This window comes from Hydractinia symbiolongicarpus, chromosome 12 (assembly GCF_029227915.1).
Source record: "Hydractinia symbiolongicarpus strain clone_291-10 chromosome 12, HSymV2.1, whole genome shotgun sequence".
NCBI lineage: Eukaryota > Metazoa > Cnidaria > Hydrozoa > Anthoathecata > Hydractiniidae > Hydractinia > Hydractinia symbiolongicarpus.
The window spans coordinates 6768079-6792787 of NC_079886.1; the positions used below are offsets into that span (position 1 = coordinate 6768079).

Sequence of the window (24709 nt, forward strand, 5' to 3'; positions counted from 1 at the left end):
ATCCTTCAAAATCAGAAAAAGAATCTTTCAAAATATACAAAAGCCTATTGTTTGAAAAATACGAGTGAACAAAACCCCCCTTTTCAACGTGATTAAACCAAATTTTATTTAAAAAACAAAAGCTAATGAAAATTCATGTGGTTGTAAAAAGTTGGAGCTCTTAAAGGAAATTTTTTTTCTTGTTTATTATACATTATAAAATAATTTCTGTACGCGTTAAGGTCAATATTTTAAAGAAATAATGAAGCAAATTTCAGACAGCTTAAAAAGGGTTACTGCCACCTTAACTAGTTTATTATTTCCTTATTTTGTTAACATTAACTGTGTCATCCTTTTTGCCTATGTTCTTTATAGTTGTTTTGTGTACTTTCTTATCTATCAACAACATGTCTACCTATCTCTTTTCTAAATTAAGCATGATGGGAAACTTATTTTCCAGACGTTTCTTCTTTTTTCGTTCACTTTGATATAACTGAAGAAAAGTAATAGATGTAGAATGAAATTGTGAGCCCATTATATCAACAATAACCTGTGCTGAGACATCCACAAGATATCAATTCAGTCACACAATTCAGTCATTTCATGTTTTTAGAAAGATTGGCTTGAATAATAAAGATGTTTGCATAGTATTTCATTGCGTTTAAATTTTTTGGTTTTATCGTCAATGTTTAACAAAATAACGTTGACACCATTTTGATACATACTAAGTTGTGTTCACAATGTACATGGTTGTTTTTCTATATACAGTAGCGTTTTTTTCATCAAAGCGTAAACATTACAGAACTTTTTGTTACTTTTTTATATTATCTAGAAAGTATAATATAAAACTAAGAAATGGCTAGCAGCACATTTGAAGATCAGGTTGAAAAACTAAAGGAGATATTACAAAAGTTTAAAAAAATTGTGCCATCGGATTCAGCACTTCACAAGGGAGAACATTGTAAGTTTTTACAGGTTTTTTTTAACTTTTTTTCTTTGTTATACTTATAATTGTAATAAAAAGGAAATGAAATCAGAACATCCTGTTTATAAGTTTTTAGTACGACATACCTGGCTTGTTGGACCTTGAAAACCTTGGAAAATTATGAAATTAGACTAAGTGAACTTAAAAACCTTGAATATCTACCATCATCCCTTGCCTCGTAGTGCCAGATTATGTAAATTTTTCTAAATTATCTTAGTGCCTACCTAGACATTTTATCTGTACTGTCTGTGTATGTGCTGTTCAGAACTTTGAAAAATAGTACAAAGTTTTAAAAGCACTCCAAAATTAGCAAGAAAAGCCCTTAAAACCTTGGAACTATTAAAAAAAATGTTTTGATTCTGTTAAGATTAACTAGCATCGTGTGATTACTATATTGGCAAGAAACCCACATCATTTCACCAGCCGTATAATACATTTTTATTAAGTAAATGTGTACCATAAATGCTTGATTAAGCACCCTCTCTCAAATAAGCACTTCTCGAATAACGTCCCTCTTAACCTCTTTGCCTACCATAAAAGTTGAAAATTTAAATAAGTGCCCTGGGTGCTTCAATCTAGCATTTACAGTATATATAACTATATTTTTTTATAGTGCATTATTTTGGACCCCTAAACTTGAAATTAGAGCAGGGACATGTTGAAGAAATAGTCACAAGACTAAAATCTAAATATGAACGATTTAGGACGATAAACAGTGCTGGCACTGTGATGAATTCTGTCTCGGTGGGTACAAACATTATTTACTTCTTCCAATTTATTATTCTCTACTCTTAAAAAAATTATTAATTTGTTTTTACTTGCATAAGGACCACTCAATATTTCAAAAGGAAAGAAAGATTTCATTATTGGCATTTAAAATGCATGCACCGTTTTTGGTGTGGGCGTGGTTAAAATAAAGCCTTCTTTTTTTTTGCATAGGAAAAGAACATGCAAGTGAAATTAAAGAAACCTTTGAAAACATGTCTAAAAGATGTCATATCAAAACTGAGGGATGTCGCGAAAGGTAGTGTTGCTTTAATACCTCGAAAATTAACAAGGCGTTGGATAAAAACCAGGGTGTAAACGTTGAATACCTTGACTACCTTGATGTTAGACTGGATGACCTAGACATAACGCTGTAGTGAAAATCGTTAAAAACCTTTCAAATAAGTATATATTCAAACACATATTTTGAAATGTCTTTTCCAATAAGTGTAAGTTTTTAACAATGTTATTTTTGTTTATTTTTTTACATTTCCCCTGGTTGTGCTCAGGGGTGTTCCTTGTGCATGTGTATAGTTACTTAATAAGAAACTTCAAAGGTGGCAATAGTTACAGCCTAAAATAACTTGACGAGCAACAGAAAAAACCCTGTGGAAAACCCTAAAATGTATTGTAAAGTAAAATAACATTATGAAAATATTAATGGGGGATTTAAAGCAGTACAAGGATATAGAGATAATTATTAGAGATTCCAGGCAGTTGAAGATTTTGAGATACTTATGGAAGTTTAGAAACAATCACTTACCTTGGTTGATTTTAAATGTATTTTTATGTAGATACTACTTTAAAATCAACTATTCAAAGACTGGAAGCTATTGCACTCGAGGAAGGGTATGCTCTATTTTTATGGATGTTTTTTTCCAGCTATTTTGTAATGAAGTGACTGAAAGTGACTGAAAATTTTTTTGTTTTTAATGTTGTAGGTTACGATTTGATTGTGAACAAACAAACAACAATTGTTTTATCAGCTCAGACATGTTCTACGTCGAGGTAATGACGTTTTTCTTGTGTAGAATAAAAATTTACCTTCTCTGAACACTTTTAATGTTCTTGCATTAAAAAAGTTAGAATCTGATGTTCAAACTCTGCATTAAATGTTCTCACAGTCACAGTAATTAACCTCTTGATATTGGTTGTAATTGTTGAAAATCAGGTTTCTACTAAAGGTGGCAAGCATTCTTGTGTAGAAAATGAGTTTACCATAAAAATGGTGATTGTCATTTAATTGTAGGTTAATTGAAACAATTCCTATGAAATTTAATAAGGAAACGAATACGTTTGGAACATAAGTAACGCAAGGTTTTTGTTTTCTGTGTGGTAGCATGTTTTAGTTGAGATGTCACTTCTGTAGCATTTATGATTTTTGAATAGGGAAGAGTTGTTTTTTCTGGTTGTTGATGTTTTTGATTGATTTTCTATGCTCAAAATTATCATGAATCTCCATGTCACTACAGGCTCTTGTTAAATTTAGCATATTATACTAGGTGTGACTGTATGATTGAATTGTATTTTTATTCTAGATAGTTCTTGACAGTGTCGGACTGGCTGAGGAAGTGAAATTACATGGACATACTGGTGTACCCAAGGTAAATTTTTGCCCTTCAATATAATAAATTTTGGGGATTCTCATTACTAACTTATTGTTTCTGCGATTTTTTTATTTTAGTCGTGGAAAGAGTTGATAAAAATATTGAGGTAATGGCTGTTTTTAATTCATACCTTCTGTTGAGACGTTTCTCACACCCCTTCATGCGCATTTTGCTATACATAGTGTTCCTCACCGGTTAGAACAATTGTGTTCCTCACTGTTGAGAACAATAGTGTTCCTCACTGTGTTCCTCACTGTTGAGAACAAGGGGGAAAGTTCAGCAAGAAAAAATATAAAAACATTTTGGTATATTTTCCTACTGAAATATCCTATCTCCATATATATCTTACTGTGAACTATAGTATTCGATAAAAGATAACAACTCACTGAATTTTTCACTAAATATTTTTGTTTTTAGAAATAAAGATTACACAGAATTTCGAAGTCATATGGTGGGATTAAAAAATCGATACCTACTCAAGGGTGATACGTAAGTCTAAACTAGACTGGAGTACTTTATTTATAACTAAGATTTTACAGATAGCTCTGCCGTCATAAAATGTTGACACTCGTTGAATGTTTTTATTATGTTTTTGTATTCCTTGTTGCATAATTTTTTTATCGTTTAAGTGGTTTTTAGGAACTCCCTACATCATAAAGCCTTATATATGACAAAACAGAAAATCAACGTCTGTTGTATATGGCTTGAATAATGTTTACTAAATCATATAGAAAATATGATGTACTAGTTTTGACAAAAAAAAAGACGGTACAAATTAAATTACCCTGTAACTCATTTCAGTGAGTTGTTTGGGACTATCAAACACTGACTTATAATGACTGACGTATTATGAAAATTGCTCCTGATTGATTGATTTTTCATCACTAGGTTCACTAAATCAAAAATTCTTACATCACTTGAAGCTGTCGAAGAAGACGTCATGAAAATATATAAATCTGATATGTAAGAATATTTTTACGACCAACGTGTTTCTCGTGCCAGAATGAAGTACGTAAAAATCTTTCACATTTATCACAGGCTCATGAGAAGTTCACAGGCTCATGAGAAAATCACAGGCTCATGAGGAATTCACAGGCTCATGAGGAATTCACAGGCTCGTGGAATTTGTCTGATAATTTCTATAATATGTCATTGTTGCAGAATCTGTTAACAATTCGTTCTGCTTTATTTTCAATCCTAAGTTACTACATACGAGCTGTTTTTAAGGAACTGTTTACACGGAATTAATTTTTTATCTTTTATTGTTATTGTCAAGGTCATCCAACATGGTTTCTGACAGCATTTTATGTGGACCTGTTGGTTATGTTATACCAAGAGTAGGCGGTGAGTGTGAATAACGATTGTGTCGTGTGCTTTTTAACCTTGTATTTCGTCAATATTACTTATCCTGGAACTCCCGGAAACTACTTGAAACCTTGGAAATTAATATAATCCCTGCAGAAAACTCAGAAATTTCAAAAATGACAAATCTGTTTTGTTTAGCTTTTTCTTGCTTTGTCCTTAGTGAAGTTACTGTTTTTTCGAACCAGCTTACTTATTAAAAAAAAGAGTGGTCATTCACAAGCAAAATTTATACCATTAAGAATTTGCCACCTAAACTCAAAGAGCGTCTCTGTAATTTTTACGCTTCTTTTTGCTTTGTTTCAACGCAGGTAAAAATTTACAAATGACATATTGTGTCGATCCGTTGGAAATACTGGACATGAAAAACGAAGGAGCTGTAAAAGTGTTTTCCAGCGATGGTAAATAGCCCATTCGTTACCTTTTAATTATATATATTGTTTGTTGGTTTTTCTATAAATGGTGTGTTTAAAGTTTGTGTGGTTAAAACATAATGGAAAAATATCGCATGAAAAATAAATTTCTGATTATCAAAAGAAAAACAAAAGGATTTCTATACAGCTTTTTTCTGTCAAAACAAGGGAAAGTGTTGTGGTTTTCACATACGTTTTCTTTTATACTTATTAGACTAAAGTTGCCTTTATATTTTTATATTTTATTTAAAATGTATTTCTATATGAATGAAACACCTTTTTGATAATTGGGAAATAATAATTGTGGAAATAGTAATACTCGGTTTTCAGTTTTGTTTTTGAATGACACCTTTATCAATAACAATCATGTAACAAACTTTGCGGTAAACTTAAAAGTCACCAGCCTGTAGAAGAATTGCTGCGCTAGAGCCATGATTTCTATCGCGTTTGCTATAGTCTGTTTCACGTTATGTAGTTTTGCGGTGGTGTTGAACAGTCTGGCTTTGTTTTTAATTGCACGTAAGCCCCCTTCGAGGAATGCAAAAGTTTTAAATGCAATATTGATCAGTTTGTCTGCTTGTTGTGGTTTGGGCGGCGTATTTACTGCTGCTGATATGGTCATGGGATGGAAAAATATCCATGACATGAGATTTTTGGTTTTGTCCGTGCGACATATGTTGATAATCACGATCATATTTCACGTGGGATTGCTAACGTTCGATCGAATGTTTGCAGTAACTTTCCCAATACGCCACAACTCTATGTTATCCAGAAGACATATCTGCATCGTGTTAGCGATTTTAATCCTTTGTTCTTTCACCTTGACGTTGAAGATTGGTGAGCTTCGTGTTCATCTGATGATTATATGCGGTGTTATTTTCTTCGTTGGCGCCTTTATTGCGTTAGCTTATGTAAAGATATTTCGAGTGATCTCTGCTAGCAGAAAACGTCAGAAGAGATTATCAGTGAATTCCGCCGTAACGGATAGAAGGAATACAAGATTAGTTAAAATGTGTACCGTCATTTGCTTGGTTTTTTATTGTTGTAATCTTCCCGGGGCTGTTATTTTGATTTACTCATATCCAACGATAAACGAGCGAACAAGAATAATTCATGATAAAGGAAACGTTCATATGATAGGTTTTCTTGGTCTGGTGTGTTCGTATGTAGCAAACCCGATTGTATATATACTGTGCGATCACAAATTAGTGTGTAGAACACAGAAAAGAAGATCTGTGCGTGTGTGAAACTTCTTTGATGATAGGTTGAAAATAAGAATTTAGTTTTAATATTTCGTGGAGTACCCCTTTAAGGCGATGATACACGATCCAATTAAGCGAATTCGATTTGTCGAAATTATATTGATCATTAAAATAAAATCGAAACTTGACACGTGATACACGAGAACAGATTTTTAATATTTTTCTTTCGATAAAATGTCTTCAGATTTATTATTTCAGCAACTAAAAATTTAGGAAAATATTAGAAACGTCGTATGCACGAGTGTGTTTAATGTTATTAAACGAATTAGGGTTAGTGCAAGACGATTATTCTAATTTTCTTCGGATATCTGCTGCTAATAAGCTCCACTGCGCTTCTTCCAACATCCATTCACTGATAAAAAATCCGTTAAATTCTTTTTTATCTTTTTTAGAAGACATGAGTTTAAACGTCCTCTAGTAATGTTTATTTTTCATATAGAAAATCACATTTTTCTGAACGTACAGCTAGGTTTTCCACATACGACGTTTCTAACATTCTCTTAAATTTTTAGTTGCTGAAATAAGAGCTGCAAAAACATCAAGTTTAACTCTGTCTTCGCTCTCTGAAGACTTTTATCGAAAGAAAAATATTAAAAAACTGTTCTCGTGCATCACCTGTCAGGTTTCGATTTTATTTTAATGCTCAATATAATTTCGACAAATCGAATTCGATTAATTGGATCGTGTATCATCGCCTTTAATGTCGTTATCGCGTTTTAAATTAAATTTTAATTTTTAACTATCAAAGAATTGTAAATTTGTTTTCTCTTCTATCAATTATTTAAGTTTAGGCAAGAAGGCTCAAACCTCCTTGTTTTAAGCAAGTAAATATTTATTGTTATTGGGGACACACTTTTAATTTCTCTTTAATTAAGTCACAATATGTAGGTTAAAAACTGACCACTGCATTTGCCTAGCGTATCCAGAAAGGGCGCACTCTCTCCTCCAAGGTATCCTTCCTCTTTCAGGGTATAACCTTCCTTTCTTCTCCAGGCAGAATAATACTAATAATGCCGATTTTAGGTATTGACGTAAATTTTATTCTTTGTCCCGGGAAATTATAACTTTATAATGCAGAGTTAGCGATCATCTTAGTGTGGGTATTGTTTAAACATTTTATAAAAAAGTTAGCCAAAAAACAAAAAGTAATTTAATATCTATAGTAATACATTAGATTTATCCTTTCTTATTTTTTGTTTAATTTTCAATCCAAACTCTTCCGTACTACAAGAACAAAAGAATACAATAACCACCAGTACAACGCCTGTATTTTCAATTCTCACCTGCTTGTTATGATTGCAATTTTTTAAAAAGGCGAACGCCAATTTTTTCTTTCAAGTAAAAGATCAGTTGTGCAAGCATGGAGTGATGTGGTTGTTAATTGTTATCCTCTTCGTTGTTTGTGTCTTCACGGTTATTTTAAATTCTGTCGCCTTGTACTTAATTCTACGCCGGCGAGCATCCCACACAAGAAAATCCCTATGTGTTATATTGGGCAGTTTATCGTTTGTCTGTGCTTTGAGTGGAGTCTTCACGATCGTAGATGCTACGCTGTATGTGTGTCGTAAAGATCAAACGAATCGATTCATCGTCACGATACGCGACACGCTACCCCTCGCACAACATTTACACGTGTTATTGGTGACTGTAGATAGAGCATGTGCGATACTGTATCCATTGCAGCATAATTTTATGTTTACGAAAGGAAAAGCTGTCATCCTTGTTGTGGCAACGCAACTTGCTTCGCTCGCACTTATGTTGAATATTGGAACACTTCGCACACATTTGACTATTCTTTCTATTGTTATCATGTTCGTGTCAGTCGCCATCTTTCTTGCATATTTGAGAATCATGTTCCTGCTTCGCACGCGCATGCGTAGAATGAAAAAGTGTGCGTCTGTTACATCGACTAATTTTGTCCAGACACAAACGTCACTGAAGAAGCCATGTAAGCTGTTCATATCAATCTGTGTTGCATTTTACTGTTTCAATCTACCGACATCCATTTTAGTGTTTTGTGTCTATTCGAAGATTAATGATGACACAAAGCTGTACGATAAAACGCAACCATTATATTTGATCTTCTTCACCGGTTTCTTGTGTTCGTGTCTTCTTAACCCGATCATCTATATCTTATCGAATCGAAAATTTAGGTTAACCAACCGGAACTTGTAGTTACTGTGTTCCGTAGAGGAATTCACAAGTACTCACCTTCGCTACTAACCCGCCGTTTCTCACCCGCTGCTACTCACCCGCCGCTACTCACCCGCCGCTACTCACCCGCCGCTACTAGCCCGCCGCTACCTGCAACTACTATTTCTGGCTGACAGACGGAAAGAAGAGCATTTAAATAGACAAACAACGGGAATTATTAATATGGAGATGTTGTGTGGTAGAACGTCCACTGAATATTATTGTTCATTGTTCTCATGAAGAGACTGCCCTGTTTTTTGTTTAGATTATGTAGTGTCCACACTTTTAAAGCTTTTTTGAAGGAAATTGTAAAATACAAAATAAACTATAATGGTAGCAAAGCTATGGATAACGTGTTTGTCATGTATTTTCTTATGACAGCTTCTTTTTGTCTTTTGTAAAACTCGTTAATGGCGAAAAATTTATAAATTTTAATAAATTTAAATTTTTAAAAAACGGCTTTAATTTACACCTTATTTTATTTCTTCTAATTTACCAAGCACTTATGTAATGGATATTTGTGAATATTAACTTCCGCAGTCTTTATTTTACGTTTTTTGCAGAGTTATCCCCCAAGAAGCGATATAAACTGAGAAAAAAAATGTCCTTAATTTTTTTTTTTAAGAAATTTAATTCTCGCGAAATATCAGGACTTGCTGACTTCGTAAATATTAGCAAGAATCATTTTTTTTTACGGAATTAGTTCCTGCGGGAATCATTTGTTTTCCACGAACATTAATTTCCTTGAGGTAACCTTCAATTTTGACTATTTGAGTGACTTAATGTGAAGGCGAGGTATTCATGGTAAGTAATACAAAAAAAAATTCACATTGGAATTAACTCAAACTTTATTAGAAATAAACACTTGGAATTGTATTTTGTAAACCGCGAACTTCATCCCTTATAAACACGAACGCCTTGAAATTTGCACGAAATTATCAATCGAAAAGGATTATGTTATGTGTTTATATACCGTTTAAAGTTATTTAAAACAAAGCGGAAAAGTTTATTTTCGACATTCTAGAAGTTAATTTTTAAACATTTGCTCTGAATGACGGACCCAACCATGGTGAGCCCACCTACGTCACAAAAATCTGACCCCTAACCTCATAATCTTCTGTGTTGACTGCCCTAACCTAAAGTAATCCTTCATGTTTAGCGCACGAGATGAAATTAATGTTAGACACTTGCTAGCTAAACGATCGATCTGCTTACACAGCGTCTGTAGATTAACCGTTGCTTAAAAAGCGTTAGGACTACCTTCGCAGGACTCTGTTGTTAATGAAAGCATTGGTATTCTTGGACTCATGAGACACAGACTTTTTGATATCAAACTTACCTATTTCGGATGGCTTGCTAAACATATTTTCACACTTTAGAAAGAGATATTATGTTTATTACGAATTATAAAACTGATGAATTCGAAATAAATTTTTTGTATAAGCAATACAAGTTTTAGGCTGAGACTCAATTCACTTAGGTTTCTGTGCTACTGTGGTTTACTGAACGGTCCGTCTTTTTAAAACTTTAAGTCTTATGTTGCTTAAAAGAAGTGGTTATGTCCCCTAAAGTAAACCCCAATACTTTATTTCTTACTGGAAGTGATATATCGTTTCTCGAATGCCAGATCAATATAATTTCAAACGAGTCTGACACGAGTTTTATAACTACGAATTTAAATTTTCTATTTAGACCCACTCCCAGTTGATCTTGGTTATTCTGTTACGTTATCAGTGCGACAATCAGAGCAAACCTTGCTTCCTCTATCTTCTCTGGTGTATAACGAAAATAACATGTAAGTCGAGGGGTCGTGGTCTGTGTAATTCAAAGTGATAATACATTGTTTTTATCACCAATAAAGTACATTCGTTAAACAGCTCCTTTACATAAGGTCGACATAATTTACCACCTCAGATTCACTTTTTTAAGAACATTGTCCGGTGCATGTAAATATGTTGGCGTGAGAAGTGAAATATAAAAATCTTTTCACTGGTACACCTCGTAGACATTACATTACACTAAACTTTCGAATTTGTCTATGAAAAAAATCATTTCTACGAATCCAAATGTCAATTTATCATAGGTTGTTCTAAGATATTTTAAAAATGGGAGCTTGTTTGAAGTTAACCAGACCTCTAAGTTTTGTATAGATCTTTAAACGTTTTTCTTTGGTGACAAAAATGTCTATCATTTTCGTTTTTTTAAAATTTTTTGGTTGTTTGAATTATGACAGAGACCAATGAAATGTATTTTTTCTTAAAGTGTTATTGTTTGCTTTTTGTCAGCTTTCGGAATTTGATGGCACTTCTTCTCATTCCCATAAAGTGACGTAGCGTACGATTGTCGCTTGAACCTTGTAGGATTTTCGTTCACGATGATATTTTCTTGTTTGTTTCGTCAACTCAATCGTGCGACTGTTACTCGACATTAAAATCCAGAGTTTAATGAGACAAACAATCTTGTTTTTCAATGCTTTGGTTTAAACAATGTGATATTTGAAACCAATGTGAGTGCTATGAATATACGAGAACCATGTTCCTCCTAAATGATATGTATTCGTCATTCCTTTCATAGAGTTGCTTATGTTAAACAGGATTCGTCCAACAGTCAAGAGTTGCCTGCTTCATTTGTTTTACAATTAGCACAACCGCTACCTACGTCTGTTCATATCGCTAAGTGCTTGTATAAAATATCAACAAAAGGTATGAAAATTTTTTTATTGGTACTAATGCTGTGTGGATATGTAACTTTATTCCTGAGAGTGCTACCCAGGCTTTCAATTTTGGTCTCATTTCATGTCGTTGTACACTCTTCCACATCAACTGTTCCTATTATGATACAAATTGTAACACCTCTGCAATATTTCATGTCTTATTATATGCTCTATGTAACATGTAAGGCGTCGATGTTCTGTCTTATCCATGTTGTGCATATTTTTCATTTCTAGGTGATACATTTGTTCATAGTTCTAGTGCTAACTTGGACGATCTTATTTTGCAGCAGGTATGTTGTGGTTTCTATCGCAGTGAAAATAAATAAATATATATACAGTGTAGGCGTGATATTTCTATGGGAATGTGATCTCAGGATGTGGGAGTATATCTAAAATGAGAATGAACAACTGCTGTAAGAAATGGACTGTTAAAGGGGAGGCGAACTGCGCACCGGCTGCGAAATAAAAGTTCGTGATGACTGTGTTGATTTTAAAGACCAGACCGACTGACATAGTCAGCTCTACGGTAAATCAATTTACATGTTGCAGCCACCACCACAAAACCTCTTTAAAAAAAGACTAAGAATTGTCGTAGGGTTATAAAAATTTGATCTTTTCCACACAAAAACGGTAAATTTTCACATAAAACTTTGCAGAATGACATCACACTAGACCCAAAATATAAAACAGTCTGTTAAAAATACCAGTTTTGTTTACGTGTTTGTGAGTGCTGAATATTTTATAATTCAGATTTTCACACATTTGCCAAACTAAAATAAAAAACAATGGAAAATATTTCTCCTTATTGTGATGGTCACGGGTCAATACGCACAAAATAATAAATCAAAAAAAGATCAAAATAGCAAAATCTGTTGAACAACATCTGAACGTACTGAACAAATCGATATTTACTTTGTGAGTAAAGTAAAGATTCGTAAATAAAGATGAAGCCACCATATTATGCGTTCGATTTGTTAAATGTTTCCGGTTTGTATATTTATTTAAATTTGGCGCCATCTTATCGTAACAAATTTCATCGTTCGAAGCTTGTAGTATTTTGTGTAAAACGGACTCAAAACATGAAAAAAAATATTGTTGTTGATCATGTTAGATATTTCTTAAGTTCAGAGAAGTTTAAACAAAGGTTATGAAATGCTGTTATTATTATAGTACGTAAAATAGTCTTGGTTTTCTTAAGTGAAAGATCTTATTTTTGATGTTTGCTGGTAAGTATATCCAAAACCTACTTATTTTCATCCTGTAAAGCCATGAAGATTTTGTGTAAAGATGTTGTTAGAAAGATATACAGATACTTAGTTATGAAATATAGTTATTTATTTGTTATAATAGTAGCTACCTCAGTATATTTTAGGATTTAGAAATGTATATTTTTTTTCTCTCGCTTAAAATTTATTTTCTGTCTACCACAAAATAGTTTTTTGTTCGCCTCTCCTTTATAACCTTATTCGTAGTAATATTCGCAGGTACTGGTTTCCGCGCATTCGCCCGAAAAAGTTTTTTAGTTGGCAAAATTTAGTACGGAAACATGTTGCAATAAATGTGCGCAAAAATTAGTTTTTAAGACTCAGATTTCATTTTTCAATGATTTACGGTTCACTAAGAAAAAATGAACGTACGCGTGAAATACGCCATTTTGCGATTGCGCGGATATTAATACGTGTGAACTACGCTAATGTTGTGTTTACGTGAAAATCAATACAATACAAGTGTCCCCCCTCCTATACACACACACACATTTATTTATTCATTCATTCATTCCGGGTTTTTTTTAGCACATCAATAAATCTCGCTTACATTGGGAAGAAGAAGAATTCACCACTGTAAGTATTCATAACATCGTTTCCGTTTTCGTTTCCACACTTGTGCTTAACAAATACAGAGTTATCACTATCAGATCAGAATGGACTTTCAAGTGACTCTCAAGTGGAGACTCTCGTGCTCTATAATAAATATTCCCCATTTACAAGCTCAACGAAGACAATTCGCACAAACACCATTAGTTAAAAGCAAGTCAAACTAAGTTTGATCTGTGTGCATAGAATAAAAATTGTGAATGATTGACTGATCGCTGGTTTGGTATATAGTATTTTATGTTTTGTTCTTTATTTGCTTACATCTGCCTGGGCTGTTGCTTAGCAGTTGCTTCGTGATGTTGAGGATTTGTTTCTTATAAAATGTTGGTTAAAAAAAAGAGGCGAACAGTATATGCGAATTTATTCCTTTAATCTTCATGCAGCATTACTTCTGTTAAAAATTGCCCTTCCGATGAAAACGTACCCGCTGTAAATGTTTTTAGATATTATCTGATCAAATTCATTATTTTCGTTGCGTACCCAGCGAAGATAAAGATGTGGTTGGTCTGCTCCTATCAGCTATCCCATTCAACCATCCCTTGCAAATACCTCTAATCATCAAGGTAAATATTTGCATTTTTTTCTTCAGACTACTTGCATCCAGACATAGAGTTACTTCCCTGTAACTCTAATACCAGATAACTTGAACTTTTGTTAATACTTCCCTATAAAAAAACTCAGGTTAACTCGAACTTGAGATAACTCGAACTTGAGATAACTCGACTCATTTTTCGTCAGGGAGCTGAGGCTAATTTCTTCGGATAGCTCGAACTTTTTACTCGAGAAAATAAAATCAAAGAGAAATGTCAGGTTTTAATTTTTTTTAGTTTTTATTAACTTCTGATATAATAGATAGATAATGCCGTCTGTCAAGGAAAATTCAATTTACAAAAAACATGCATGCTTTTTTCATCGCCAAAATTCCACTATTTCCAGTAACTGTTGCCCATCTCTTGAAAAACCCCTTCAACTCAAACTGTAATCTCTTTTCAGACTAAATTCGACTTAACGGGAGCTTCGCTTAACTCGGACATTCGCTAAGTCTAACTATTTTCCTCGTCCCTTGGAGGTTCGAGTTACCGGGAGTTCACTATTTCAATTTGGGATTTTACGAATGAGTTAAATACTTTGCTCATCTCATTAAATTATTAACCGTTTTTATTTTAGCTTTTGCGCTGTCAAGCTATCTACAATATTTTGCTGTGCAGCTGTGTCCACCATCATGATACTGACAGCCGAGGTAGAAATGTCATAATTCTGTATTATTTTTTGCATCGATTCGACTTATTCAAGGGCGAGTATGTTTCCAATTTAAAACAACTTTGTGTGTTTAAACCCGCAAACCTAACGCGATTCATTTATTCTCCTACTTCCCAATTCTTGATATAAAATCTTCCCGCCAGCTTTTTTATAGTTTTTATTTTTGTTGTAGATGTTTTAGATCGCAGCAAGTTAGTATTCGATGTCACGTGTTCTGACTGGAATTGTATAACTGTCACATTTATCCATCCTATCGACGAAACGATAGCATCAAGTAAGTCAGAAACAACCTCCATTTTTTTGTACTTTAATGTTTAAAATTTAGGTGATATCAAGATTAAGTTCCATTGGGTAAGTCAGGTGTTGATGAAATAACGTTTTTTTCAGAAATTTTAAAATATAAAGCAGTTATGCAGTTTGGCAATAAATGCGAGGTTTGGGACAGTAGGTTATTATTTCCATTTGCTGAGGTAAAAAGCAACGAAATAAGTAAAAGAGCATGCACTGTCCTTGGTGATTTCATCATCTATAAGTTTGTTACGTTACCTGCCGAAGATATGCATATGATTGTTCTAAATTATCCGCTTCGCACGCTGGTCTGTCGGTGGCACCAAATATGAACTTTTCAAACTTACAGCAAATACTTTTCCATTACATTCCATTGCAGTTTCCATACATTAGGCTTAACAATTGTGTGTTAAAAAAATTTGTAAACTTGTGACGAGAAATGCTGTGACTGTAAAAAAAATTCAGATACTGAGTTTACACGTCTTGTTATGAGATTGTGATGTGATGCTGACAATGTTGTCTCGTGATGTATAAAAATTTCATTTTTTAGTTGATTTTATCGTATCGTTGGATGGGATTGTTGAATGCTCGCTCAATGTTATCCCTACTTCACCCGTGTTTTGCACTAACGAATATGTCAAGAAGATTGTCAACAGGTTTTTAATATTTTTTGTGTGGATACAACGAAGGGGTTCCTTCTTAATGTATTAATTCACGCTGAGGTGTGCGAACAAAAAAACTATATAGCTACGAAAGTGTATGTAATTTTTAGGATAATCCAATGTTCCGATAAGTGTGATATTTCATCCGAAAATACCTGAAAAAATCGGGGAAATTTATCAGAAAATAAAAAAGTTAAGAGTGTACACCCTGATAAAAGAAAATTTTTTTGATGTTATCCAAACTGGTTTTACTTCGTAGAAATATTCATTTTAATGTGTTCAATAAATTTTGTTGACTGTTATTTTCTTTATTCCTGAATTTACATTTTCGCTGAAATGTTTCAAAATTGAAATTCGTGGAGCAGTTTTTCTTTCTACGTTAAATAGTGTACTTATTAAAGCGCTTTTGTATTTACCTAGATGCTTATCCATTCCCATCTCAATGAGACGATTATTTAAACAGTCAGAATCATATAAACCGCACCTAGAAATGTCGATCAACGTTAAAACAGAAAAGACATTGCAACGCCCCATGAAATTATTAATGCCCAGTCTTCAACAAATACAGAATGGCATTCCGCTGATGTCGCCAAGTCTTACATCATCTCCTTCCGCGTTTTTAAACTTTTCCGCCAGTGGACCTGGCGGTCCTTTGTTCCCGCTTGATAAGAACAGCGGCCCTAAAAGACGCTCGTCGAACAGTGACGGAAGCCGAACGCCGAACAAATTACAGAAACTACCGAAAATCACTTTAAAACGTAAACGAGACAAGCAGGATATATACGAGATCGATCAAACAAAGTCAGATATTGGCGAGGATAACATTGAACAGCCGACCAGCGCAGACTCTCTTTCGTTTATATCGCAATTTGACCAAGACGTTTTAAAAAATTCACCAGATGGGTTGTTTCTGGAAAATGACTCAGATCTCGCAGGCTTGTTGGGCATTCCTTCGGGACCCTTTGTGCATACGGATGGTTTTCCAGGTAAATGTGCGACTTTGTTAGTACGATGCAGTACAATCGCAAGAGTTTTCTGTCGTAGTCGGAAATTTTTCGAATGTGCTAGAAAAAGAGATATGGTAGTAACGAAATTCGGTGATGTAACACACACATCGTTTCGATGTATTTTCGTGTTAAGTTAGCTGACAGAACTTCTATGTTTTGCAGGTCTTTTTCATATTTTCTTTTTTTTTTATTCATATTTCTTTTTCATTGAAATGCTTAGGTACATCTCACGTGCAAGCATTTGACTTAGATGCCTTGACGTCTGGAGAAGATTTGAATTTAGACTCGACTATAGGTAAGAAGATTGTAGGTTTTCTTAATATAAATGTTTGCAGGTGCCCTTTTGTGCCTATCTGAAATATCGTTTGTGTCTGTTATCCCTGTCCTTGTCTTGTTTCATGCGAATAGTATTTTTATTTTGTTGCAACAGATCCGTCGGCGTTGACGTCTACTACGTTCTCCTCCACGGCGTTTGATATTGATGCGGATGGAATGTTAGACATCGACAGTTTGATGAATTCTGTACCATAGTGTAGGAGACTAAATTTCTATTTATGGGCGTAAATATTAAACGCAAAATAGAGTAAACATTAGGAATATAGTTATTGTATAATATTGTGAATAAATTACATATTTTGACTGAAGGTTTTTATTTATTCGTACTAATTTTCGCGCAGCAGAAAAAAATAAATATTTTGCGATTAATAATTTTTGCGCAAAAGGCTATGCGCACAATTTTCGCACTATTTTATTGCGCACATGCGCAAAAATTAGTACGCATACGGTATCTATAGCTACATCTCAGAATTTCTTATACCATGTAAACACTTATTGTTAAACATGGTGACATCGCTGGTTGTATTTTGATTGCTCCAGTAAGTTTCATTTTGTCACTGTTCTTAACTGTATTCCCAAAGTTTTCATTCAAAGTGTTTTTTCAGATGTATGCTGTAATTAAATGTGTCTGTTGTATGTGAGAACTGTTGTTACTGTTACAAAAATTTAGGGTAAATCATTTCCGTAAAGTTAAAGGAGTTATTTCAGACTCCACTTTGCTGTAGATCTGGAAATAAATCTCTTAAATTCTATCGCATTTTCCATCGTTGTAACGGCGAAGGAGTTCAAGTCATGAACATAAATATGTTACGGTTTCTTTAGATATGTCTAACCTACAGAATTTATTAAGTAAAATAAGGGAGCTGCCTCCCATCAAACAACGTGGTGTTGCTGCGATTATCGGTGCAACTGTTGCAGATGCTGCTTCGCGACCGCTTCACTGGATATACAACCAGGAAACGTTAAAGAGTATCCTTGGAAATGAAACCAAAGTTGAGTTTTGGTTTGAAAACAGGTCGCCGTTTTATTCCATTCCACTTGGAGAGAGAAGCTCGTATAATGAGGAAGCGTATGTGAGTTTGTACTCTTTGTACGAAAAGAACGGAATGTTGAGCAAAGAAGATATTTGCACCAAGATTGTGCAACATTTTGGACCAAACACGAGATATGAGGATGCATACATGCGCAGAAAAGTCAAGTATGATCCAGCCACCAAAGCTGAATACGTACCACCTATTGAAGGACCTTGGATACATGGAGCTGTCATTAATTTTTTAGAGAAGTACGCTGAAAAGGCTGTCGAGCCGTATGGCTCGTCTGATAATAAAGATCTCGATAGCTTTTGTTTAGCCTTGCCTATTATTGCGCGAAATGCGGAAGAGAAGAACTTGTGGGATATCGTATCGCCTGTAACAAGTTTATTCAGTTCCAATGAAAAAGCCACCAGCATATTTCATATGTGTACCACCATGTTGAGCAGTTTCATTCTCAACTGTGACAAACCCATAGAAAAAATTAAAACAGAATTTAAAGAAGTCTATCCCGAGTTGGTCGAGTTATTGAACGAAGTAGACCAACAGTTAGATTCGCCTTTTGAAGTTGTTGTTGCTAAGTATGGGAAAGCGTGTGGGTTGCCAGGGTCGTTTGTGGGAGCGTATGTTTGTTTACAGATGACGTCATCGTTTGTTGATGCTGTCCGGTTAAATATCACTGGTGGGGGTTGCAACTGCTCAAGGGCGAATCTGATTGGCGCATGTTTTGGGGCTAAATATGGTATTGATAGTATACCGATTGATTGGTTGGAAAAAGTAGTTGGTATTGAGAAAATAATGGACATGGCTATAGGTATTTTTTCTTAATTTTAAAGAAACCCGACATATAGCAAGTATTGTTTCACGAATTCTGTAACAATGAGGTATGGATTGAAAAAATTGTTACTATCTGCTTGTCTGAAATTTTAAGTGCGGTTTAGCAACATGCAACAGCCACTTGTTTTATTTACTGATAGACACTCACGGGGTTGGGCTGTCATCTGGTTGGGTTTTTACGAAAGACCAAGTGATGATAAGAATCTCATAGATTCACCCTCCCATTAAAGTGTGCCTAAGTTTACATTCCTTTCTTATTAACAATGTTTCGTAGCTCATGTTGATTGGTTTAAAACAACTGCGTGTAAAGTGACAAAAGTGTTGACAAAGTTGAGGATGACAAAAACATGATGTTATGCGCCATTTTGCAATTATTTTGCGCCACATTACGTTGGCAATACATATTTACGTATACATATTTCGGATTAAATTCAGTGAATATTTTCTTTAATTTGCTTCTTCGAAAATAAAACCTATCCAATCCTTAAAGCCAGAAATTAAATCTCATTTGTTCATAGTTACAAGACGGGCTTATTCGCAAATATAAATGCGCGTGGAATATTTGAATTTGATCGATTCGCGGAGCTATATTCCCTCGAAAAGCTTTAAAATTTTGCAAACCTGGCAGTATAGAGATTATACACATGCATAGTAAGATATACATTAAACCTAATAATTCTTTTCTGTCAAATAATTTTTTATATTTGTTTCTAATAAAATTTAACACAAAAATGAGGATGGTTATAAAAGTATCAAATTCAGGGCGTTTTTCAACACTTTCAACACCAAGGCAACAAATGGGCTTGACGTACAATTTTTTTTTCTCTTTTAGTCTTCCAGTGATACAAGTAATTTTTTTTTTGCTAGGTGCCTTAAAAAATTTCGCATGAGTGCATGAAATTAATTTTTGTTCTGGTCTGTAAAATACACACTGACAAGTGACACCTTAAATCTCTTTCTTTAACTTCAAACGAATATTTATAAATCTGAAACGGTTAGAACGTTCTCAATGACCCTCATGGTTTGACCCATCCTGACTACCGAACTACTAAGAAGTTTTGCATCCCCTTCTATCCCAACCCCCTTTACCCTTGCATCCATATAAATAAAATACGCGAGCTGAGACGAAATTTATGCTTTGAGTATTTCATAAATCAAAATCTCTAAAACAAAATCCGAAAAATTTGGTTAGGTCGACATTTTTTCCCATCTGTCGTGTATACAAATTTGAGGGCCGACATAGCGCCTTATTGATGAAAAATTTATAAAAATTAATTTAACCACAAAATTTATTTAAAAATTCGATATAGTTTTAAACATTTGATGTATCAGGGCCAGCGACACTTGAGTCCTACAACCTCGGACATAAATTTTGGGAAAGCAGATTGGGTGGGCAGATTGTTTTATAATATGGACTTGTGAAAGTGCAGCTAGCAGATTTTTCCAACCACGTCCCCAAGGTCTTGTGGCCCCTGAGCTGATATTACGGATCGGCTTTTTCACCGCTATTAAATTATTTAAAAAATTCACTGGGAAAGAGGGTGACATTTTTCACGTTTGATACTCAGCCCCTATGCCATTGCCAACGTTAAAATCTTACAGACTACTGGCAAGGTGATTCTGTTTGGCCATTTCAAGAAATAGGTAAAAGTAGCCATTTCCATTAATTTGTCCAGGACTGTAAAGTATATGCGTGTGTTGTCAAAATTATGAAAAAAAACATTCTTTTTTATCCTTCACTATCTCCTTTAAACTCTTTTTTTTCATTATATAATATTTTTTATTTACACACAAAATTTATATTATATAACTAGCACAAAATCTTCACCGAGACTCAATGTTGCTTGAGTTTCTGTATTATCCAGGTCCAACTATAGCTTACTTGTTGCTTGTTGACTATATATATATGGGAAGAACAAATTCACGTGAGTGCTTCCTTAGTTAGGCCGATGAGTCAATTAAAATCTCCGTTGTGTAAAAGCTAGGAGAATGGTCAAACTAACATGGCTTTTAGAACAAGGAAAGATTCAGAAACTATCGCTGTTTATATTTTTAAGTCCCTGTTGTTTGTCCTTTCTCTTTTCTTTTTTACGCACCTTAGCTTGCCTGTTAATTACAAGTTGTTTTGTTTTTAAAGAATTTGGGTCTTGTGTTGTTTGTAAAAAAAAAACATGGGTTAGAAGCAAAGGTGGAAAGAAATTTAATCGCTTAAGTAGACAGTTTTTAGGCTTGTCTAAAGTTACACAAAACGAGGTCGGAGAGGTGGAATTTTAAAAAATTTTTTTGTGTGTTTGACCCAACCATGGTGGCTCATACATTAGTAAAGTATAGCCTCTTCATTTCAAGTTAAAACGGTGTTTTTAAAAAATCTGACAATTCACATCCTTTCGCGGGCAGAAGCTTTCGCGGGTAAAAGCTTTCGCGGGTAGAAACTTTTGCGGGCAGAAACTTTCGCGGGTAGAAGCTTTCGCGTATCAGAAAAACGCGAAATTTAAGGATAATTATATATGTTTTTGAAACAAATTTCGCGGAAAGAACTTTCGCGAATGTAAGAAAAAAGTTATTTTTGCGTAAAAAAACTTTTGCAAATGAGCAAAAAATAAATATAATATTCATCCATGTGTCATTGATTTTTTTGATAACAACGAATTTCCGGAAGAAGCCTTAAATTTGCTTTTTGGGTGAGAAAACTTTTGTGTGTTTTAAATTCGCATATCTTTGCGTGAAAAAAGTATTGCGTATTACTGTTTCGGAATTTCCAAAAACGCGAAAAACGCAAAAAGTTTCTGCCGCGAAAGTTTGTCGACAGATAATTTGATAAGAAGGAGGAGCTACAAAGCGAATAGACAGTCAAAAAAATCAAAGAGCTGCTGGTGTGATCATTTTTGTCATTTCTAAGAGCGTCTAAGAATATTCTTTAGATTCAAGTTTGCAATGAATTACTTTCGCGAGTATAAACTTTCACGGTATTAAAATCACAGCGAAATTTTAGAAATTAATTTTCGCGGCTAAGAAAAAATTAGGAAACCTAAAAAAAAAATTAGTTTTAAAAGGGAAAAGAATTTTTTCCACTGTTCATTGTTCTTGTGAGGTTCCCGTCATAATTAAAGAAATATCCATATGAGTGCCATGTTAAATTCTTGCTTTGTGTAACGCGCTATTTCCCTCAAGCACGGCGTTGTTACCGAAGACTGAGAAAAAATTATGGAAAATTTTGCATTAAGAATTTGCGGTATTTTTTTAGGACAACAAGGAGATTCTAAAGTACTATTTTATTGCGAATGTGTATATTAATAACCAGCACTGCAGACTTTATCAGACATACTTATGGTTAGTATCCTCGCCATTTACGTCAATTTTAAGATTTAATTTTAGATCTCATCGTATTTCAAATTGCCGTCCGAAGTAAAGTTAAGCTTGTTTCACGCCGACCGTACATGCGCAGTACCAGTTAGATCGTTTTTTTTTATACTGTGGTCTGCTCACATTAACTTTGTGAACCTTTAGTAAAAATTTACTTTTGTCAAAACAAACGGAAAGTAAGTCCAAAGCGAAGTGAATATCAGGATACCATGTAAAACTGTTAAAGCTTCTTAAAAAAAGACTGAAGATGTTAAATTTTATTTCCTGCAAAGTAAATTTCCCATGTAAACTCAATACTTTTACTCAAATCTGTGCAGGTTGCCACGTGCATACGACATCTTGGACATGCGCTTCGTCTAAATTACGTAAACACATTTACACGTTGCATTGTGGGTACTCATCTGCGGGTTACCTTGGTCCTAATCGAAATCAATTATATTAATGACATTTTGTGTGTTGAAGCTTACACAAGTAAAAAGAAAAAAATTTAATCATTGAAATATTTATGGCAACAATCACCACGAATACGTAATACCTATGTCGGTAATTAAAAGTTTTTTTCTGACATAAGTTCCGGACATGTAAAATTGAATATCGTACGATATTTTTAAACTGAAAGGAAAAATTGAAATTAAAAAAATTATCGCGACACAGTTGTTAAATAAAATATTTTTATTTTCGATTAATTATCTTGACCAGGACTGTTGGCCCTAAGGGTTGGTTTCCATATGTTTTTTTAGAAACAAGACGTCACAATTATACAAAACACACTCTTCTTTGAAAAATAAGAGTAACAAGAACTCCAATCATCTAATGAACACTCTTACACAATCTCATCGAACCGTAATAATTCCCCTACATCAATGAAAATTGTCCGGCATTATTGTTTCGATGGCACTGTTTGTTTTTTAATATTTTCCCGCCTTATTAATTTATGAGAGTTTTTTCTTGCTGTATAAGTATGAAGCAAGCAAGATAAACTAAAGGTGAATTCTAATACAATAGATCTTCGTCCACCAGCAGGAGTGTTGGCTGTTTAAACATATCCGTACATCAGTGACAAAATTTAAGAAACTACGCCAGTTCGTTGGCACTGTTTGCAGCCATTCAATAGAATCACAAGTGACCAACCGTGAAAAATTTGAGGTCCAAAATTTTGGAACTAATTAGGGTTTTTTTAAAAAATAAAAAGATTGCTAGAAAACTTTTGTTTTTAATCAGTAGAAGAAAGGCGAATACCTTTAGGCTCCTTTTTTTTATTATTGTGTACAACATATTTTTTGATGACGTAAAAAATTGTAACGATCTTGAAAGAGTGTAATAAAGAGGTGACATTACGATCAAAATAATGCTGACTCTTAGCTGAGTTAAAGTTGTGGTTAGTAGAGAAGCCACGGAGGCATATTGCTAAGGACTATTGTCCTGTATGGAGTTTAGAAAATAAATAAGGTTATTTTCGGTTGAGCAAAGCGAATTAGATAATAACAACAAATACTCTTTCAAACATGGCGGAAAAGCTGCACGTTAATAGCTCTTGTTACTGCACAAAGTCGAGGTTAAAAAACTAAGTTCACTCATCATTGTATTAAACGGAGAAATAACGACTGTTTAAAACATCAATAGAATCATACTTCAATCCTATCACACCTTTCTGCTGGTCTGCGCTGTTGTCAGCCATTTTAAAAATACACGTTGTTAGTAAATTTTTATTACTACCTTGCCTGCGAGGATAGTATTGGTTTCCAACTCGTGACTGGCTAACTATGTCCCAAATGGTCAATTGCAACGTCACAGATTTAGACTTCGTACCTAAACTCTCTAAGTACTTAGAAGTCATCTAACTGACGTTTCAGACCAAAATTGGTATTTGTTTTCGACAAAATTTGGCACATTTAACAAAAGTATGCTGAAAATATTGGTGAAATCAAAATTTTGATTTTTTGTCACCTAAATGCCGTTTAAGCTCATAAACCGTTTAAGCCGTTTAAGCTCATAAACGGTATTTTTTTAGCAGAAATTGTCGATGTTTAGTTGTGCTTCATCTTGTTTGTTATGAGAAGGTAACGAACACTCAAATACAATTCTTGAGGGTTTCAGAGAGGTTGTGAAACGATTCAAAAACCTTAATCCCCGCACGTTCGGAAGAATAGCATGTAATAAGCGGGGCACTCAACCTCGTCCCCAGGGCATCTTGTATCTTTTCTGACCCCGGGACGGCGATCATCGCCGTCCCGGGGTCAGAAAAGATACAAGATGCCCTGGGGACGAGGTTGCGGGGCACTCTAAAGGTTAATGTGCAAGAAATTATATACTTTAGAACCACATAGACGTCTAGACAACCTGTTCATAAATAGTAATTTTTTTAATGATTTTATTTTCTAAAAAAAGAATAATTTTCTTGCAGTATTCTTTCTGGCGGTAAAATAAGCTACGGTCTGTAATATATCGAATATCAGTAAATCGAAAGTTTATTTTGACGTGGGAATAGAGACAACACCAGGAGCTGTATTTGTTAAAATAATGCTACATTCTTAGAAGAAAGGAATAAATACCTGTAAAAAGATTAAGTACTGACTTTTTGTCCTCAGTTATAATAAGCTTTTCCACCGCCATTAGCTAGACTTCTGTGCAAGTCACTAAAGTCGAAAACCAACATCCGTTTAACATTACTTGGTCACTTTTGTCCGATAAGACTCGCAGGCCTTTCTCAGGAGAATGATTTTGTTGCAGAACTCTGGTTCTAGGACTACAGATAGGAAAAAATACAACATA

At 34.2% G+C, this 24709-nt stretch overlaps 2 protein-coding genes across 2 annotated transcripts; both read left to right on the top strand.

The window, feature by feature from the left end:
- The first annotated feature begins 790 nt into the window (after positions 1-790).
- On the top strand, positions 791-17009 carry LOC130622278 (mediator of RNA polymerase II transcription subunit 1-like). The gene is made up of 22 exons (XM_057437719.1): positions 791-940; positions 1578-1708; positions 1904-1988; positions 2524-2578; positions 2671-2737; positions 3268-3333; positions 3414-3442; positions 3754-3825; positions 4225-4299; positions 4613-4680; positions 5010-5099; positions 10259-10361; positions 11141-11268; positions 11514-11569; positions 13073-13120; positions 13597-13716; positions 14321-14393; positions 14586-14687; positions 15252-15357; positions 15784-16349; positions 16591-16665; positions 16801-17009. The coding sequence occupies exons 1-22, from the start codon at positions 835-837 to the stop codon at positions 16899-16901; spliced, it is 2322 nt and encodes a 773-aa protein (XP_057293702.1). The 5' UTR covers positions 791-834; the 3' UTR covers positions 16902-17009.
- Positions 17010-17504: 495 nt separating this feature from the next.
- Positions 17505-18652, top strand: LOC130622279 (crystallin J1A-like). The gene has a single exon (XM_057437720.1). The coding sequence runs from the start codon at positions 17531-17533 to the stop codon at positions 18563-18565; it is 1035 nt and encodes a 344-aa protein (XP_057293703.1). The 5' UTR covers positions 17505-17530; the 3' UTR covers positions 18566-18652.
- The last annotated feature ends 6057 nt before the right edge of the window (positions 18653-24709 follow it).

What these genes read in the sequence shown, in the direction of transcription:
- LOC130622278 (XM_057437719.1), top strand. Translation starts at nt 835, where the DNA reads ATGGCTAGCAGCACATTTGAAGATCAGGTTGAAAAACTAAAGGAGATA. An exon ending in GTGTATAACGAAAATAACAT is followed by an intron (nt 10,362 to 11,140) that starts GTAAGTCGAGGG and finishes TTCCTTTCATAG; the next exon opens with AGTTGCTTATGTTAAACAGG. An exon ending in AAATACCTCTAATCATCAAG is followed by an intron (nt 13,717 to 14,320) that starts GTAAATATTTGC and finishes TTTTTATTTTAG; the next exon opens with CTTTTGCGCTGTCAAGCTAT.
- LOC130622279 (XM_057437720.1), top strand. Translation starts at nt 17,531, where the DNA reads ATGTCTAACCTACAGAATTTATTAAGTAAAATAAGGGAGCTGCCTCCC.